Genomic DNA, 20,884 nt, shown 5'->3' with positions numbered 1-20,884 from the left:
GATACGGGAGCAGCGCTTAGAAAAAACAACAGCTAAAGGGTTGGTGGGCAAAAGAGGGCGAGACGCGGACACTGTAGCAACCTCTGGGAAACTCTATGAAAACCATAGAGTTTTGGTGGAGATTGCTAGACCGCCCGCGTCACTTCCGAGCAAACCCGGAAGTGACATCGGCGTGTCGAGTGGGGTGCGTGTGTGCATTGTGCAGGGTGCGGGCACGCATCACGCGTCCCCCGCAAAGTTCCTGCTGGTGGAGTGAAGGACCTGGCAACCCTACACCCAGCCCTGAGGGGTCAATGATCAAAGCCTGTTAAATAAAAGAGAATACTGTAAGAGTGTGATTGTTTTAAGCATGTTTGTATTTTAAGTTAAAAAATAAATAAAGTAAAAATAATACCATTAATTGGCTTTGTGTTCTGTAAAGTTTGTATCTCCGGTGCCTGGCATTTTATGGTACACATGGCCCGGCCTGACCAAGTGACATTTACGTCATATTCGGCCTTCGTGACAAATGAGTTCGACACCCCTGCCTTAGCCCTTTGCAAACATTCTTGTTAGTCCTTATCACTCATAACTGGTTTGGTGCTCTTGAACAATGAATGCCTATGAATGTATTTAGGTGATGTGGGAGTCTGGGAGGTGCCAGCTATCAGATGCTTATGTTGGCATGAGTGATATACACATGCATTTGTAGGGAAGAGGCGGGCCGAAAAGGGCAGGGCCTTTGTGGGAAATAAAAGAGACCGAGATATTGGAGAGATTGAATAAAGTCCCAGATTTGACACACAGCTTGACTCGGAGAGTCTCTTTATCTGCGATCTGGCAAATTATTCAGCAGCTGCGTTGAGACTTGTGCGGTTTGGGCAGGGCTGATAGGAAAAGAAGTGCTCGAAAGACTCGCAGAAGGAGAGACGGGAGGAGAGAGACATTCTTGCAGAGGAGAAGAGAAACGGGAGGAAGGTGGCTCGGCGGTCCAGTGAGTGAGTGGAGCAGTCGCTATGAAGGGCTAGGCTTAGAAACAAAAAGGCACAGGCGACGTAGAAGAACAATAGCTAAACGGTACTGGAGCTGCCGTTTGGAGAAGCTAGAGCAAAACAGAGAGTCGTGACGTGACCCGACAACCAGATGCGTACAGAGAGAACGGGATAGAAACTCGTAACAGAGGTACAGAAATAGAACAGGAGAGGAAGCACGGGCCGTGGACTGCTGAATGCAACAAGAGCCGCAAAACAGAAAGGGAAGGAGAGAAGTATTATACATAACCAGATAGGGAGAAGAGTTGAAGCTAAAGGTGTCCTCCTGTTGCCCTGTCTTGCTTTTCCTCCATGGCGGCCCCAATCGGAGTGGAGGACTTGGCGGAAGACCTGAGCTGTTCCATCTGCTTGGAGCTCTTCTCCGACCCCGTCATCCTGGAATGTGGGCACAATTTCTGCCAGGTCTGTATCACACGCTATTGGGAGGAGATACCTGCCAACGGTGGGGAAGACATGCCGCTTCCCACCTGTCCGGAGTGCCGCTGCGAGATACCGGGGGGCAAGTTCACGGCCAACCGGGTGCTGGGGCAGCTGGCGCAGAAGGCGATGGAGTCCCTCTCGGCCCACGCCAGCGACGAAGATGCCGAACTCGAAAATGGCGAGGATGTGCAAGGGGACCTAATCTTCTGCACGGAGGACGGCTGCCTGGCAAGGGTCTTGCAACCAGAACACTGGGGGCACCAGTGCCTTCCTCTGGGTGAGGCTGTCGAACACTATAAGGTCAGTAGGGGGCACTGCCATATACCAGACTTGGCAGTTAATTCAGCTGGTCAGGAGGTCATTGTTCAATAGTCAGAGTTAAACTGTGGAACTCCCTGCCCCAGGATGTGGTGATGGCTGAAACTTGGAAGGTTTTAAGAGGGGAGTGGACACGTTCATGGAGAAGAGGGCTATTCATGGCTACTAGTCATGTATCAGTTCCCCTGGAGAAAATGGCCGCTTTGGCCATTGGACTCTATGGCCATTTTTGCATGGTAATTAGCAGAGCGTTCCAGGCTGAAGTGCCCCGCATTTTTTTTTAATTTTGCATGCTTAACCATCACGTTTTGCTTTTGGCTATTTAAAGATTTAAAGATCTGCTTGGAACCTTCATGGTCCTCCAATTTTTCTCTTACTATGGTTTTGTAATAATCTGCGTTGCGCATTGGCTGATGAAGCCAAAAGTGAAATGTGTCAAATTGATCTGGATAACACGTCCTGAAGACCTCCACGTTATCAATCCTGGACTCAAGCCTTCACTGCTTCCCTGGAAACGGCTTTTTGCCCATTTGAACTTACCAAAGGCTTTTGCCTTATGAACTGTATTTATATTGCTTGATGACTTGCTGTGTTGATATTCATACCAGGTGTTGATACTTTGGTCTTCATACCATGTAGGTGTATATACATATGTTGGTGTATGTTTGTCCCATTTTGTCACATCACTTGTTGTAATATAGCACTACTTGTTAGCAACCTGTTTTTGGGTACTGTCTTTCTTCTTTAGTAATTACCTGGAGGTTGGCAACCCTACCTAGCAGGGAGCTTGTTTGGAAAAAGCCAAACAGATAATGGGAAGCATTTCAACAAGCGAAGCCTGGCCTTGTGGCGCAATCCAACAGGGCTGTACCACCTGATGAGCCTGAGTATGTGGCTCATTCATTTCGCTACCCTCCCGGGCCCTGAAACTGGAAGGTTGCTCATATCGCTCCTGATGCTTGCTCGCCCAGAGAAGGCCTGATTCATGAGCTTTGGGCTTCATTACACAACTCCGCACAAGCCGCCTTTGCCGGGTGTGCCCGATCATCTTGTGTCGTCATCCTGGGTATTGCTAAAGAGCTGCCCTGCAGCTGGGCTCTCATGCCCCAGAGTCGGCCACGCTTCGTCGATCCAAGTGGGTTTTTCTTTTTAACTTATTTGAACATTTTAATCCTGCGTTTCCTGCCGGATGATGGCGATTTGCAAGTCTTCACTAGCGAGCGGCAAATATTTAACACCCGGGCCCTAAAAACAAAATTCACAAGTGTGTGACATAGGGTTGCCAGGTCCCCTTTAGGGATGGGCTGTGGCTCAGTGGTAGAGCATCTCCTTGCCTCGCAGAAGGTCCCAGGTTCAATCCCCGGCATCTTCAGTTAAAGGGACCAGGCAAGTAGGTGATGGGAAAGACCTCTGCCTAAGATCCTGGAGAGCCGCTGCCAGTCTGAGTAGACAATACTGACTTTGATGGACCAAGGGTCTGATTCAGTATAAGGCAGTTTCATGTGTCCCTCTTTGTCACTGGCCGGAGGTTTCTGGGGCGGAGCTTGAGAAGGGCGGGGTTTGGGGAACGGCGGGACCTCAATGCCATTGAGTCTAATTGCCAAAGCGGCCATTTTCTCCAGGTGAACTGATCTCCATCAGCTGGAGATCAGTTGTAATTGCAGGAGATCTCCAGCAAGTACCTGGAGGTTGGCAACCCTAGTGTGACAACAGCCCTTGACAACCACCTTCATCCCCCAGGGATGATAATTGCCCAACTCAATGGCCATTAAAAAGCTTACCTGTAAGACCGATGTGTTCTGCCAGGCCTATGGTTAGGTTTGCCAGCTCTGGGGTGGGAAATACCTGGAGATTTTAGGGGTGGAGCCAGAGGAGGGCAAGGTTTGGGGACAGGTGGGACTTCAGTGAGGTATAACGCCATAGAATTCACCTTCCAAACAGCCATTTTCTCCAGGTAGGGTTGCCAGCTCCAGGTTGGGAAATACTTGGAGATTTTGGGGGGGGGGGCTGAGGAGGGTGGGGTTTGAAGAGGGGAGGGACTTCAACGCCATAGAGTCCAATGGCCAAAGCAGCCATTTTCTCCAGGGGAATTGCATTCCAATTGCCTTCAAGCAAGTCACTGAGATGAGGGTGTCTATGTTGATCAATGTAAATCACTTGTCTCTTTGCAAACTGAAGCTATGGCAGCAAGAACTTAAACAAGAGCCTGCAGGATCAGGATCAGGCAGAAGGTTCAGCATCTTGTTTCCCGCAGGGGCCATCCAAATGTCCCTAAATCATGTCTCTTTGTGGTGTTTGTATTTCCATCCAGGTGATCTTGACGGCGTCTCAAGCACCGCTGGAATCCAAAGCCCAGGCAGCAAAATCCTTGCAAGACTTGAGTGCCCAGAAGGTCCCCGAAATCACAGTGAGTCCAGCCCTGTGTTCTGTCTGTCTGTCTTAGCCGTGGGCTTCCTCCAGCTCTTTCGTTTGGCCATCATGCATTCCACCAGGGGTGCCAACATCCCGGTGGGGCCTGGGAATCAATCAATCGACCTTTACTGGCATATACTCAGAAACATGATGTAAGCAGTACACAAAATTCACTGTCCATACATTATCGATTTAAATATGGTTTGGACTTTAGTCCTTATATTGACAACTTCCATCAAAAATTCCGCCACCTTTAAAGTGACTTCAGGAAAATCATTCAACAAAAACTGGCATACAGAGAATTCTTAGCTAGATTTCATTTTATCAATCAAGGATAGAATTGTTTGTTGTTGTTTTTTACGAGGACTGTCATGCAGGTGACAATTTATGATTATATGCTGTAGCGTATCGTGTTGACTCAAGCCACATACACATAACCTTTTCTCAAAAGGAATATTTTTAAACCTGCCATTTAGTACCGCCAAAGGGAGGGCATGCCTGGGAATCTCCCGGAATTACAACTGGGGTTGCTTGAGGAGGGCGGGGTTTGGGGAGGGGAGGGACTTCAATGCCATAGAGTCCAATCGCCAAAGCAGCCGCTTTCTTCAGGTGAACTGATCTCTGTTGGCTGGAGATCGGTTGTAACAGCAGATCTTCAGCTAGTACCTTGAGGTTGCTGAAATAGTGTAGACTAATGGAAAAAGAAGCACGTGGCTCATTTCTACAAAATGAAAAAGCAGAATTAGCTATTGGAGTAAAAATTGTATTTTCTTAGGTAATTAATATATGCAACTCCAAAGGGAAACCAATTATATGAACTGGCGTGTTGCTGGACACACCCACCAAAGAACAAAACTGCCACGCAGGGCTTAAAGAAATGCTGGGTTATTCTTTTATGTTAATGCTTTTGTTTTATTATCATTGTCAGCCTGGTGAGGCTACTTTTTAGTTAACTGCCATTATTCATAGCTTTAAGCCCTGTGCGCAGCTCATAAATTACAAGCCCGGTTGAAGTTGTCATCAGTTATATATTTCATATTAATTTTCATTGCTTTAAGCCCTGCGTGGCCGTTTTGTTCTTTGGTGGGTGTGTCCAGCAACACGCCAGTTCATATAATTGGTTTCCCTTTGGAGTTGCATATATTAATTACCTAAGAAAATACAATTTTTACTCCAATAGCTAATTCTGCTTTTTCATTTTGTATAAATGAGCCACGTGCTGCTTTTTTCCATTAGTACCTGGAGGTTGGCAACCCTAGCCATTCTGCCATTCAATTTTTGCACATGGTGATTGTAGAAGAGAACGGAGAAGTTCCACCAGTGCATCAGGCCGCTCATCCCTTCTTGTCTCTGTCTTCTCCAAAGGCCCAGCGGCTCCGACTGGAGCAGCACCTCTCGTCCCAGTTCCTTGAGCTCCACCAGTGGCTCCAGGAGAAGGAGGCAGCCATGAGGAGGGAGATTCGGCGGGAGGAGGAGCTACTCCTCAGCGAGCTGGAAACCAACCAGCGCAATGGGCAAGAGCAAGTCCGTGTGGCAGAGGGGCACATGGCTAAGATCCAAGCTCAGCTGGAGGAGCAGCAAGATCCTGAGATGTTCCTGAAGGTTGGTGCATCTCTCAGGGTTGCCAGCTCCAGGTTGAGAAATACCTGGAGATTTTGTGGGTGGAGACTGAGGAAGGCGGGGTTTAGGGAGGGGAGGGACTTCAGTGGGATATAATGCCATAGAGTCCACCTTCCAAAGCAGCCATTTTCTCCAGGTGAACTGATCTCTGTCGCCTGGAGATCAGTTGTAATAGTGGGAGACCTCCAGCTACCACCTGGAGGTTAGGAAAAACTGCACCGGAGACCAAGCGTACAAAAATAGCAAAATTCTTATTAGTGCTTAAGACATATATAACAATCACGCAGAACAGTGGAATACATGAACAAAAGAGGTGGAAATATATACAATATATACAAAACTGAATAGATGTGAAGTCTATGCAACAAGGTTAAGAGACACTAAGGTCTTCTAGGTATATATTTCTAAAGGTTTCTTCAAAAGGTCCAATTGCTGGTACATAGATCCCAAAAGCAACACTTTATGGGAAATGCTGGGGGACGGCCGTTTCAAAGTCTTTTCTTCAGCCCCATTCCTATATTAAACATAACATGATTTATTTTTATACATATCACAGTATATCTAAGGTTGCATGTATACAGCAAATAATTTTTACTTACAAAACTATGTTTCCAGATAAATATCCTTCTGTTAAATATTCTTTAAGCAGTTCACAGTTCTCAGTTCCACAAGGGATACTCCAAAGTGCAGCCGAATACTAAGCTCTCCTACTGAGTGCTCTAGATACAAAACAGGTGTTGGTGAAACACATCGCATTCGTTTGTCCTGAGCAAGTTACCATATACTATCTAATGTTTGAGCCAGTCATAGTTATTACCATATAACATCCAAATTATATATAACATGAAAAATCATTTTCTAAATTCAAACCGTTTGGCTTTATTGTATCAAAAAGGCGTATGAAGAATGTTTCTTTTTGCCTTAAAATTCTTTCTCTGTCCCTTCTGTCATAACACTTGCCCTGTAAGTTCCATATAACAAAAAACCTAAGATCGTTCTCCGAATGGCGGGCTTCCATGAAGTGATCAACAACCGGAGCTTTAGAAATTTTTGCGCGTATGCTCGCATGATGTTCAAGGATCCTATTTTTTATTGGTCTAATGCTGGATCCTATGTACAAATAACCGCAGGGACACCTAGGGCAATAAACAGAATTTTTCGTTTCACAATTTGTGAAATTATTAAGTTTGAACGTGAAATGTCTATCTGTCCGTTTGAATTCTTTCACTTCCAAACTAAGATTGCAAGCCAAACAGCCATGACATTTATAATGTCCTCTACATCTACTACTCTTGTTATCTGTGGTGTCAACAATATCTGTATGAACTAATCTGTCCCTAATTGATGTAGTTCTTCTGTACCCGAACCGCGGTAAGTTCTCACATCCGGGTATTTCCCTTAACATATGCCAATGCTTCTTTATTATCTGGCTGATCCTACCTGATAAGTGTGTGTGTTGTAATGCGAATGTGAGTTCTGTGCATTATTACTATGAATTGGATTATCATATAATAAGGATCGCCTGTCCCTTTGCTGCGCCCGTGATCGAGCTTGATGAATGATCCTATTCGGATATCGTCTAGCCACTAATGCATCTGTTAGTTCGTTTGCTGCTTGTTGATAATCCTGATCTTGAGTTGAATTTCTTTTCAGTCTAATGTATTGACCATACAGTAGATTTTCCCTGAGGTGTTATAGGAATGGGGCTGAAGAAAAGACTTTGAAACGGCCGTCCCCCAGCATTTCCCATAAAGTGTTGCTTTTGGGATCTATGTACCAGCAATTGGACCTTTTGAAGAAACCTTTAGAAATATATACCTAGAAGACCTTAGTGTCTCTTAACCTTGTTGCATAGACTTCACATCTATTCAGTTTTTGTATATATTGTATATATTTCCACCTCGTTTGTTCATGTATTCCACTTTTCTGCGTGATTGTTATATATATCTTAAGCACTAATAAGAATTTTGCTATTTTTGTACGCTTGGTCTCCGGTGCAGTTTTTCCTAACCAATTGGTATTAGCACGGAGGTGCCTCATTGTTCTGATTTATAACTATTGTTGTGGCACTATGGACAAATTGACTGATACCTTTTCATTTAGTGCAGCCGAAAGGGATAGAATATTAAAAGATTTACCCACTGTTTGTGATACTAACACTGAAGAAGTTGATATATCTGCTCTGTATTATGCTTGTAAAAAGACCATCAGATGTGAGCTACATGCTGCTGTGCTATCATGTCAAAGCCAATATAATACCGAGGGGCTTAAGAATGAATAAAGTCCATATTTGTTCAAAGAGAATGTTGAATTTAAGGAAAAGTGGGTTGCCATTTTAAATCGATGTTCCATTGACCTAATGTTGTTAATCATTGATCAAGCGAAAAAAGAAGTGATTAACATTAAACAGGAAACAGATTCCTTGAAACTTACCCTGGAAAGTCAAACAACACCTGACTCCTTTAAGACCCAAATAGAGAAGTTAGAACGGGATGTTAAAACTTATGCTGATGATATTAAGGACTTCAAAGCAAAAAATTTAAGCGGGATAAAGATGATTATGCTGCCAAAAGAGTATATACTTGGTATTTCTCTCAGGATAAAACTGAGAACAATAGAAAAGTCAGAAAAAATTACAGGAGAAAGGATCGTCGCAATGACGGATATTCTGATGAGGGGGAGTCTAATAGTGTTTCCATGGCGAGCTCCAACTTGAGCCATAGCTACATGCTGCGCCCCAGGGATCAAAACCATCATTTTTTTGTGAAGCGCCCATACCGCAAGAAGAAAAATCAATAGTGAATCTGTCTTCTAGAACGCTCAATCCAACAGAAGAAAAAGTTTTGAGTCTAGATCTATGTACCCATGCCGACTTATTCACCGCTTCAAACGCAGGTTGATTTATATAAGCTGTTTCGTATTGTCAAATTAAAAGATCATTTCAAAACCAACTCTACACATAGTGGTCCTTTCCATCCCAAGTCTAAATTCAACCCGACAAGCAACAACCCTCTCATTAGTGCGTTTCAATCTGTAGTCCTGAGAGACATACATAGATTAGAACAGGATAAAATACCCAGATATCACAATTTAACCAAATAAGAAAAAATAGCCTTAGAGGGATTGGCTTCAGATAAAAATTTAATAATCAAATCGGCTGATAAAGGCGGCACGATAGTCCTACAGGACAGAATACACTATATGCAGGAAGCGATGCGCCAGCTTAATCAAACTGCTTACTACAAAAAAATAGCTAGGGATCCCACTGACAGGATAGCAAAAACAATACAATCTGTGGTGTTAGAAGCTTTTAGATCGGGTAGTATAGATAAATCAACAGCTGAATTCTTAATTAATAAACATCCACATATACCTATATTCTACATACTTCCCAAAATACGCAAACCTGGTCAGATACCCCCAGGAGGACCCGTAGTATTAGCTTCACAAGCCATAACCGGACCCCTGGCAAAATATTTGGACTATCACCTAAGGCAATTTGCTATGGACACAGCCTTTTACATAAAGGATACTGGGGACTTCATTAGGTATGTTGAGAACCTAGAAGTCCCGCCACAGTACATACTGGCAACAGTAGATGTAACATCTCTGTACACAAATGTTCCTATTATAGAGACACGTGACATTATTCAAGAGCTCTTAGAGTCACGTATAGACCCAAATCCGGATTCGAAATTTCTTTTATGTTTACTCAATATCATTTTGGAAAACAATTTTTTCAGATTTGGTAATCAGTTATTTTTACAGGTAGATGGAATAGCCATGGGTTCGGCCAGCGCTCCTACCATTGCAAATATTTTTATGGCTGAAATGGAATGCCGTTTTATATATAATAACAACCCGTTTATAGAATTCATCATAGGGTATCGGCATTTTATTGATGATTTGTTTTTCATTTTTTCTTCCGATATTGTTTTTGAAGATTTTCTTAATTGGCTTAATACATGTTCCTCAATTAGATTTACAGGTACCTGCAATGCTAAATCTATATCCTTTTTGGATACTGTTGTGTACCGTACTACATCTAATACATTGGCGGTCAAGGTTTACAAAAAACCTACGGACTGTAATGCATTATTGCATTTTAATTCATTCCACCCGAAACACCTCAGGGAAAATCTACCACATGGTAAATACATTAGATTGGAAAGAAATTCCAACTCAAGATTATCAACAAGCAGCAAACGAACTAACAGATGCATTAGTGGCTAGGCACTAAGCTATGAGAGCCAGCATGGTGTGGTGGTTAAGAGTGGTGGACTCTAATCTGTTGAACTGGGTTGGTTTCACGACTCCTTATTTAAGGTTTGAGACTCCTTGAAGGTAGATAAAAACCAACTCCTCCTCCTCTTTCTTCTTCTTCTTCCATTCAACCTTGGTTGAAATAGACACAAGCAATTTCACCACCTAGTTTTTAACTAGCTTCCATGTAGGCTATGATAGAAAATTATGCTTAACAGCTGCCATTCCTCTGCTAATTCCTCTTATCTTTTCACAGAACATCAAGGCTTTCGTGGAGAAGTGAGTAGATCTTAGGATCTCTTTCCCCCCTCTCTTTCTCACCCATCTACCCTCTCACCCGTCTACCAGTGTGGTTGTAGGGAGCCAGTATTGTGTAGTGGTTAAGAGTGGTGGTATGGAGTGGTGGACTCTAATCTGGAGAACCGGGTTCGATTCCCCACTCCTCCATATGAGTGGCAGAGGCTAATCTGGTAAACTGGGTTGGTTCCCCACTCTTACATATGAACCCAGCTGGGTGACCTTGGGCTAATCACAGCTCTCTTAGAGCTCTCTCAGCCCCACCTACCTCACAGGGTGTTTGGAAATAATTTTGTTTGTAATGTTGTATTTTTGTAAATCTTAATAAATATTTTTTAAAGAGCCTAATAAGCTTGTAGTACTTTCACCATTGACTACTAGAGGGTGATAAAGATGGGCTTCTTCCACCTAATTCATTCCCTTCATCAAACGTTGTGGTTCCTGCAACCTTTTAGATATTGCCCCAGCGAAGAGAGAGGGTCCATCACGCCAGTGGTCTTCCGGGATTTCAGCCTGGGCCAATTTAAAGGCCCCATTCAGTACATGGTGTGGAGAGAGATGCTTCCAGCTTTGAGACCTGGTAAGTACTGGTATAGTCAGCATTTACTTGTGTCAGTTTGGGGTGTAAGTTTGATCAGGATGGGACCTGCTAACTGGAGCAAGAGACTCCCCAGCTCTGAGGCTTAACGATCCAGCTCCATCCTGTTTGGGGCTTCAGTTTCTCATCTTTGGGGTCAGCATTGCTGGTGTTATTCCAGATGTTGTCTTTGGCACTGGACTCTATGGCATTGGAGTCCCTCCTCTCCCCAAACCCCACCCTCCTCAGGCTCCGCCCCAAAAACCTCCCACCAGTGCCGGAGAGGGACCTGGGAACCCTAGACAAGACCCGCGTTGCAAAGTTCATCATGCAAGGCCTCATGGGAAATTTCCTCCCAGAAGAAGTACCCCGCTGGTTCAGTTTAGGGCTCTTTTCTCTTCTTTGAAAGAGGATAGTGAACATTCCAACCCATATTTCATGTTGCCTTCCTCCCCCAAAGACCCCTGGGAATTGTCATTTGGGTATGTGCGTGAGGGGGTCGCCATATGTTGGCAGAGACTTGACAGCACTTTACATACACACATGCATGCTGAGAATCTTTTAGTATGAAGAACTCCTAGGGTTGCCAATCTCTCAGTAAGGCATTGATCTCCAGACAACAGAGATCAATTCCCCTGAAGAAAATGGCGCTTTAGAGGGTAGACTCTATGGCATTGTAACCTGCTGAGGTCCTTCCCCACAACCTGCTGTCTCCAGGCTGCGCCCCCAAAATCTCCATGAATTTCCCAACCCAGAGTTGGCAGCTCTAAGAACTACAGTTCCACAGCTTCATTGTTAGGTTTCATTATCAGATTGAGATTGAAACCATGAAGCTGCCTTATACCCTTAGTCCATCAAAGTCAGTATTGTCTACTCAGACCGGCAGCGGCTCTCCAGGGTCTCAGGTAGAGGTCTTTCCCATCACCTGCTTGCCTGGTCCCTTTAACTGGAGATGCCAAGGATTGAACTTGGGACCTTCTGCATGCCAAGCAGATGGTCTACCACTGAGCCACCGCCCCTCCCCAATCGGGGGATTGGTTTGCATATTTAGTGTAGACAGGTTGTGTCTGTTCTTTTGGGATTTTCAAAATTTGGCCCAGACAGGTAATCTTCATGGCTGTCTTATCCCTCCAGCTCCGTGCCGTATAACGTTGGATCCTGCCACCAACCATCCCAACCTTGTGCTCTCCAAGGACCTCGACAGTGTACATCTGGTTGACAACCCCGAGGAGGAGGTTCCTGATGGACCTGAGAGGTTCAGCAAGTCAGTATGTGTCCTGGGCACCCAGGGTTTCACGTCGGGACGTCATTACTGGGAAGTAGAGGTGGGCGAAAAAACCAGCTGGGACGTTGGCGTAGCCAAGGAATCGGTCAACAGGAAGGAAGCCAAAGTGACCGTCAAGCCCAGCAATGGATTCTGGGCCATCTGGCTGCGGAACGGCAGTGAATACAAGGCTCTTGACTCTCCCTCTAAGCAGCTGGCCCTCAAGGCCAAACCTCGGAAGGTGGGGATCTACCTGGATTACGAAGGGGGACAGGTCTCCTTCTACGACGCTGACACCATGGCCCACATCTTCACCTTTTCTGACGCCTTCTCCGAGTGCCTCTACCCCATGTTCAGCCCTGGGTTCAATAAGGATGGACTGAACGCTGAACCCCTCCGCCTGCTGTCCCCAGTGTTATAGCCAGGACTGCGTGTAGGGTTAACGGATCCTACAGTTGCTTGAATTGGAGCTGAGAACAATCTGGGAATGACTGGATTTTTTTGTCATGGTGTTGAAGTCAACTGGCCACGGACTTGATTGTCACCTGGAAGAGAGACTGCTTGGAGTTCCATGTAACCTGCTCTGAACAAAGAGAGGGCTATGTGTATAATGAATAAGTGAACTTGATTCTACCCCTCCAAATTCTATTAGAATTTTCTGTGTTCTGAGTTTCTTGGACTCAGCAAATTACTTATTCATACCCAAATCCAGTCCTGAGGCCAGAACTGCTCATGCCGGCTGTGGTTTTCAGATTAGTTTTCCTAATCCAGGAATATATCCAAGCACAGACTTCTTGGAGATATACTTTACAGGCTGCCGAGCACCAAGAACTCCTGCTGTATCCTCCATCTAAATACTGATTTTTATATTTTATTGGAGAATTTTTATTTATCCAGGAACTAATTCTCCCCTTTCAAATACCCCCTCCCAGCTCTTTTGTCAATTAATACACACTGTTTACCTTTGCATGCAAGTAATGATTTGTACTGTAAAAAATGATCAACACTGACATTTTCAAATGAGTTTATTAAAGACGTAGTATTTATGGATGGAGCCAGCATGGCGTAGTGGTTAAGAGTGGGGGACTTTAATCCGGAGAACCGGGTTCGATTCCCCACTCCTCCATATGAATTCTGCTGGGTGACCTAGTGCCAGTCACAGTTCTCTCAGAGCTCTCTCAGCCCATGCAGAGGCAGGCAATGGCAAACCACCTCTGAACTTGTCTTGCCTTGAAAACCCTACAGGGTCGCCATAAGTCAGCTGGGACTTGACAGCATTTTCCACCACCATTTATTTCCGTCTAGACATTAGGAAGAATTTTCTATCAGTTAGAGCAGTTCCTCAGTGGAACAGGCTTCCTCTGGAGGTGGTGAGCTCTCCTTCCCTGGAGGTTTTTAAGTAGAGGCTAGATGGCACCTGTCAGCAATGCTGATGCCATGAACTTACGCAGTTCATGAGAGGGAGGGCATCTTCTGGGCATCTTCTGGACATGGAGTAGGGGTCACTGGGGGTGTGGAGGGGAGGTAGTGGTGAATTTCCTGCGTTGTGCATGGGGTTAGACTAGATGACCCTGGTGGTTCCTTCCAACTCTATGATTCTATGAAGAAAAGTAAGCGCCAAAACTTTATTTTTGAAAAAGCAGATTTCCATAAGCCATCATCCATAGGAAAAGGTAACTCCAGAGGCTGCTAACGCTCTTCCTGTAAAGACATGAAAGATAGCACCAAAGATTCTTCACCAGCCATCAACATGACGAGAAAGTTTGTGCTGTGAAAATTGTCAATAAGAATGAACAGCCAGGTTCTGAGTGTCATTCATGCCCAAAGGGGCATGTTATTTCCTTTTTTAAAAATTATTTTTTAATTATTATTTCATAAATGTAAAAAAACAAAGCATAACATAAAAACCCATCACCCCCCTCCAACCCCTTTATATACCGCCAGTGCATGACTTCCGTTAGAGTATCACCCAAATCCAAATTCTACATTACTTCCCCTATTACAGTACTCAAATATTATAACCTTTTCACAACAGTTCTAAAATCCACCTTCGCATATTTAGCTAAATACACAAATGCCAAGCTCCATTTCTTCCCAAATTCTTCCATATCCTTTCCGTGTAGTCCATTTGTTAGCTTATCCACCTGTACATTCTCTATTAGTTTTTCTCTCCAATCTTTCTTCGACAGTTTTTTATCTGCTTTCCAGGTTTTTGCAATAATTATTCTTGCCGCTGCAAAGCAATATTGACAGATTGTTTTATCTTCCACATCCCTGGAATGTGGCATGTTATTTTTCTACCCCCTTTTCTACCCTCAGGGGCATGTTATTTCCCAAGGCTTCTGGGGAAAGCAGGGGCTGGTCCGTTGATGAGGCCTCGGGGAGGACGTGTGAGGGTAGAAAAGCGTCCGTTGGCTCAGCCTGGAAGCCTCTCCTCAGTCGGTCGGCTGAGTTATGTTCTCACAGGTAAGCTTTCTTCTTTGTTTCCCCCTGTTCTTAGACCAAGATCTTGAACAATAAAACCATAAAACTTAAATAAGACCCATCTCTAAAAACACCTCCCTTCGACTCTTCTCCGCAGCCTCCAAAAAGATGAGCAACAAAATAAGTACGCTGAAGGTCAGAGTCCTCTAAGAGGAACTGAACCTTTTGCCCCAAAGTTGCTCGAGAAGATGTGGACCAGTTGTTAAAACATGGTATAATCCATTTTAGCCTAAGTTGGTAAACGTAAGGACAGAGCAAAAGGATATGTACCAAGGAGTCCACTGACTGAAGAGGGCAGGGATACAGCCGGTCTGAAAAAGGGATCTTTAGCATATGGCCCAGCAAAACCATTGAAAAAGGGCAATTAAATCTTGAATGCATAAAGATACTACATAACTTTGGTCTAACCAGAGAATCCAGATAGGAAGGAAGATTACCTTTAGATAACAGGCCCAGGGCATGCAAAGAACATGTCCTCTGAGCCTCACAGGTAAGCGTGGGTGTTCTGTAGTGTTTTCAAGCAGGGTGGAGTTTTCTGCATGTTAACTGTTGAACTCCTTTGGAAAAAGCGCATCTCAATGTTGTTTCTCAAGTTCGATATTTGCATTTGTTCCCAGGAGTCAGCCTGCATAGATCTTGTTCAGGGGTAAAGCAGACACGCAATCTGTATACATGAAGCTGCATTTTATCTCTCAGCATGGTCTGCTGACTGGCCAAGGGTCTTGAGCACAGAAAGCTCGGGCACAGAGAGCCAGCGTGGTGTAGAGTGGCGGACTCTAATCCGGAGAACCGGGTTTGAGTCCCCAGTCCTCCACACGAAGCCTGCTGGGTGACCTTGGCCTAATCACAGTTCTCTCTGAACTCTCTCAGCCCCACCTACCTCACAAGGTGTCTGTTGTGGGGAGAGGAAAGGAAGGCAATTGTAAGCTGGTTTGAGACTCCTTAAAGGTAGAGAATCATAGAATCATAGATTTGGAAGGGACCATCAGGGTCATCTAGTCCAACCCCCTGCCCAATGCAGGAAATTCCAAACTATCTCCCCCCACACCCCCAGTGACCCCCTACTCCATACCCAGAAGATGGCCAAGGTGCCCTCCCTCTCATGATCTGCCTAAGGTCATAGAATTGGCATTGCTGACAGATGGCCATCTAGCCTCTGCTTAAAATCTTCTTTCTCATCACCTGTTAATGGAGATCTTTTCACTGGAGATGCTGAAAGTGAACCTGAGACTTGCAGTAGGTGAAGCAGGGTGCTCTACCACTGAGCTCTGCCCCACCAGTCATCCATTCCTCCATATTTTTGGAGAAAATGTGAAGTTTATTGAGCCCACGTAGCTCAGGCTATGGTTGAGAGCATGGGCTAGAATTTTGTAGGACACTGTAGTGAGATGTGCATAATAGGCTGTAGCTATGCAATCAGAAAGAGGGAAGGCAGTATGGTACAGCCCAATGCCATCAGATCTTGGAAGCTAAGCAGGGTGGGTCCTTGGAAGGGAGACCATACTGTTCCTGTTTACAGTATCTTTCGTGGGTCCACATTGCATGTTGCAAAAACTTGGCTACATGGTTAATTGTGACCACATCCTGAGCAGACATAAGAAAGGCTACCTGGGTGCCCATTCCCTACCAGCGAACAATGGGTTGATTAACTTAAAAGAGGACAGTGCAAAAGAGCACGTGCAACTGATTCTATGTGATTCATTCCACAGGGGCATAACCTTGCAGTGAGTGATATTGATTGAAATCTCCCCTGTAATAGAAGAAGAAGAAGAGTTGATTTTTATATGCCAACTTTCTCTACCACTTAAGGGAGACTCAAACCGGCTTACAATCACCTTCCCTTCCCCACAACAGACACCCTGTGAGGAAGGTGGGGCGGAGAGAGCTCTAACAGAGCTGTAACTTGCCCAAGGTCACCCAGCTGGCTTCGTGTGTAGGAGTGGGGAAACAAACCCGGTTCACCAGATTAGCCTCCGCTGCTCGTGTGGAGGCGTGGGGAATCAAACCCGGTTCTCCAGATCAGGGTCCACCGCTCCAAACCACCACTCTTAACCACTACACCACGCTGGCTACACCACGCTGACTAATACTGATGAGGATAGCACATTTAATCTTGCTAACATATATGCCCTCCTTTGTTTTGGATCCGTTAAATTAAAAAAATAGGTTGCCACTGAATGTTCACATTTTGCCATCCCCAAACTCACACAAGCCCCATTCCTGACTTTGCTGTTGCGTTCTTGCAATTCGATGTCCAGCAATCTGGGTTGGATAATATCGAACACCGGTTTTTCTGATAGGCAATAAAGGGATTCTACTGATATTCCTATCTGCCTGAATTTGTTCTCAATCCCTTTTTGCCACCCTGATGTTTGATAATCAGCTAGATAGACTCTCTGATAAAGTGGTGTCCCCTATTTGGGCCATGGTCCTGCCACTCAGACGGAGACTTTTCAGTTTGGTTCCAGAACCTTCACGGCTGTGCTGATCCAGAAGGGAGAGGAAGAAAGAGGAATGGCAAACGTATGCCCAGATAACCTTCATCAGCATCTGTGTCTCTCTCTTTTCCTATAGATGAAGTATTTATTACCAGTCATGGCCAATCACTCTTCTCTAGTGAGCGAGTTCATCTTTGACGGTTTCTCTGGGTTGCCCCATTTGCAGACGTTCCTTTTTATGGTGGTCCTCTCCATGTACGTCGTGTCGCTCGCCGGGAATGCCACCATCACTGCTGTGATCAAGTTGAACCCAGTCCTTCATACGCCCATGTACTTTTTCTTAACAAACCTGTCCCTGTTGGAAATCTGCTACACAACAGCCATTGTTCCCAAAATGCTAGTGAGCCTGGTGTCTGAGAACCGAAAGATACCTCTCTGGGGCTGTGCGACTCAGATGTATTTCTTCACCCTCTTTGGCATCACAGAATGCTGCCTCCTGGCTGCCATGGCCTATGACCGCTACGTGGCCATCTGCAACCCGTTGAGGTACACGGTCATAATGAATCGAGGGGTCTGTGCCCAACTCTCTGTGGCCTCATGGTCAGTAGGGGTGATAGTAGGACTAGGCCAAACCAACTACGTCTTTAGCCTGACCTACTGTGGGCCAAATAGGATTAACCACTTCTTCTGCGATATCCCACCTCTCCTGACGTTAGCTTGTGGTGATACCTCAATGAATGTCATTGCCGTGTATATGGTGGCCATTCTTTTCATCACCACTCCTTTCCTTCTCATCCTCACATCCTACATATACATCATCACCTCTATTTTGAGGATGCCATCAGCTGAGGGCAGGCGTAAAGCTTTCTCTACATGTTCCTCACACCTCATTGTGGTCTCCTTGTTTTATGGTTCAGGCATCATCACCTATCTTAGGCCCAAATCCAGCTACTCCACAGCAGGTGACAAGTTACTCGCCCTCTTCTATACAGTTGTGACATCCATGTTGAACCCCATCATCTATAGTCTGAGGAACAAGGAAGTCAAAGAGGCCTTGAGAAGAACGATCAGCAGTGGACTGTGCTCTGGAGAGATCAAGTGATCCTCAAAGGATCCAGTGACTGTAGCTGAAACCTAGCAGGCCTCATGCTTCAGTCTTCATATTTAGGGTGCCATCTATGTAAACCTTTGAATAATTTTTTTTGTGACAGAAAAGTGGTTGTTTGCATTTTTATAACAGGTTGTGTGTGTGTGTTAAGTGCCGTCAAGTCGCTTCCAGCTCATGGCGACCCTATGAATCAATGTCCTCCAAAATGTTCTATCTTTGACAGCCTTGCTCAGGTCTTGCAAATTGAGGGCTGTGGCTTTCTTTATTGAGTCAAGCCATCTCTTGTTGAGTCTTCCTCTTTTCCTGCTGCCCTCAACTTTTCCTAGCATGATCGTCTTTTCTAGTGACTCTTGCCTTCTCATAATGTGACCAAAATACGACAGCCTCAGTTTAGTCATTTTAGCTTCTAGGGTCAGTTCAGGCTTGATTTGATCTATAACCCACTGATTTGTATTTTTGGCAGTTCATGGTATCCGTAACACGCTCCTCCAGCACTACATTTCAAAGGAGTCTACTTTCTTCCTGTCAGCTTTCTTCATTGTCCAGCTTTCACACCCATAAATAGTAATAGGGTGTGATAGTAACAGGTAATATATGCTATAAATATTCAAACAATATTAGCTAATAGTGCTTACAAGAGTTCATAACCAGAAGAAGTTCACAGTTGCAACAATACAAAAGAAGCTTGTTAGGCTAAAGCTCCGGTTTCATAGCCTGCTGCATCCACTCCAAAACTGCCTCCAAGCATTAGTTCGGGGTTTCTACAGTCTACCTGTGATGAGCTGGAAGCATGAGATAGAGCTGTGTCATCTGCAAATTGGTGACAATTCAGCCCAAATTCCTGGATGACCTCACCCACAGTTTCATGGGTCTGTTAAAGAGCATAGGGGACACGATGAAACCTTGTGGGACCTTCTGGGCCAGTGGCCAAGGGGCTGAGCAGGAGTTCCCCAGCAATGTACTCTGAAATCTACCCTCCATGTAGGACTGGAACCACCACAATACCATAGTACCTCCCAATACCAGCCTGGAAAGGCTGTTCAGAAGGATACCATGGTTGATGGTATCAAAAGCTGCTGAGATGTCCAGGAGAATCAACAGAGTCACACTTCTTTAATCCATCTCCTGGCACAGGTCATCAATCAGGGTGACCAAGGCTGTTTTAGTCTTATGACATACTCAAGTGCTGTCAAGTCGCAACCAGCTTATGGTGACCCCAGCGGATAGAGGTGGTTTGCAATCGCCTTCCTCTGCAGAGCTTTCCTTGGTGGTCTCCCAGCCAAGTACTGATCCTGCCCCTTAGCCCCCTTAGCCCCTGAGATCTGACAAGATCAGGAGTCACCATGTTGCCTTCCCTCTCTCTGACTGGGTAACCAAATTACATTGATTGGAAGTAGGTTTAGGAAAGACGGAATAATCATATATGGTGTGAAGAAGTGTCTTTGCCTTATAGAACTGTCTGGTACAAGCTAGCTTAGATTCTTTTTATAGGACCTTAGATAAATTCATGGACGGTAGGTTTACTGATGGCTATTGGTCATGATCTATGAAATACCAATGTTCAGAGGCAGTGTACCTCTGAACACCAGCTATTGGGGGAGGACAGGACAATAACTCATGGCTCCAAGACAGAACACATTATTTGGATACAGGAAGTCCCTCGTACAATCCCTAGCATCCACTTAAAGGACTACAGTTGGAAGAAGCTTGGAAATACTATGAAAAAAAGATCCCTACACTTTGGTAATTGACACATCAGAGAGAAGGTTAGACTTGAAACCAGCTAGATTTCTTTATGTAAGGATTTTGTTCTTCAGTCATGTGACCCTGAACATTCTATCTATCTTGGTCTAGTCCACATACCTGTTCACCATCTAAGTCAACTAGGCTTAAAAGACCTGTTTAGACCCAACTCTAAACAGAAAATTCATTTATGTTTTATATATATATTATATGCCCTTTATACACATAGCCTGAATTTAATTTTGAACAATATTTTAAAATAATTTTGATTATGTTGAACCATCAGAAAGCTGCTTGGTGCGCTGCTGAGGTCCTGTGAATAATGCCTGCATGTTGGCTCAAAATGTCCATATTTCGGATCTTTCCATATTTTGGATGTCTGGATAAGGCATACTCAAATTGTATAATGCCCCTGAGTCCACCCTCTGAAGGAGAGGAGCTGTGGCTCAGTGGTAGAGCATCTGCTTGGCATGCAGAAGATCCCAGGTTCAATCCCCAGCATCTCCAGTTAAGGGGACTAGGCAAGTAGGTGAGGTGAAAGACCTCTGTCTGAGGCCCTGGAGAGCTGCTGCTGAATAGAAAATACTGACTTTGATGGACCTTGATGGTCTGATTCAGTAGAAGGCAACTTCATGTGTTCAAGCTATCGTTTTCTCCAGAGAAACTGATCTCTGTTTTCTGGAGATCAGTGATTATTATGGGAGAACCCCAGGCTCCACCTGGAGGTTGACAACCCTAAAGTAGTGGAAGAAGAAGACTTGGTTTTTATATGCTGCCTTTCTTTACCACTTAAGGGAGAATCAAACCGGCTTAGGATGAGAGAGCTGTGACTAGCCCAAGCTCACCCAGCTGGCTTCATGTGTAGAGTGGGAAAACAAATCCAGTTCACCAGATTAGCCTCTGCCACTC

At 44.8% G+C, this 20,884-nt stretch overlaps 2 protein-coding genes across 2 annotated transcripts; both read left to right on the top strand.

The window, feature by feature from the left end:
- The first annotated feature begins 1,322 nt into the window (after window positions 1-1,322).
- Window positions 1,323-12,624, top strand: LOC130489327 (zinc-binding protein A33-like). Its single transcript, XM_056863023.1, has 6 exons — window positions 1,323-1,751; window positions 4,081-4,176; window positions 5,547-5,783; window positions 10,321-10,343; window positions 10,817-10,941; window positions 12,073-12,624. Exons 1-6 carry the CDS (start codon window positions 1,323-1,325, stop codon window positions 12,621-12,623), a joined length of 1,461 nt encoding a protein of 486 aa, XP_056719001.1. The 3' UTR covers window position 12,624.
- A 4,657-nt stretch (window positions 12,625-17,281) lies between these two features.
- LOC130490373 (olfactory receptor 10AG1-like) lies at window positions 17,282-18,226 on the top strand. Its single transcript, XM_056864199.1, has one exon. It carries the CDS (start codon window positions 17,282-17,284, stop codon window positions 18,224-18,226), a length of 945 nt encoding a protein of 314 aa, XP_056720177.1.
- The last annotated feature ends 2,658 nt before the right edge of the window (window positions 18,227-20,884 follow it).

This window comes from Euleptes europaea, chromosome 18 (genome assembly GCF_029931775.1).
Source record: "Euleptes europaea isolate rEulEur1 chromosome 18, rEulEur1.hap1, whole genome shotgun sequence".
In the NCBI taxonomy this organism is placed as follows: Eukaryota; Metazoa; Chordata; class Lepidosauria; order Squamata; family Sphaerodactylidae; genus Euleptes; species Euleptes europaea.
Note: the sequence above shows the minus strand (reverse complement) of the source record. Positions and strands in the feature narration are given on the sequence as shown.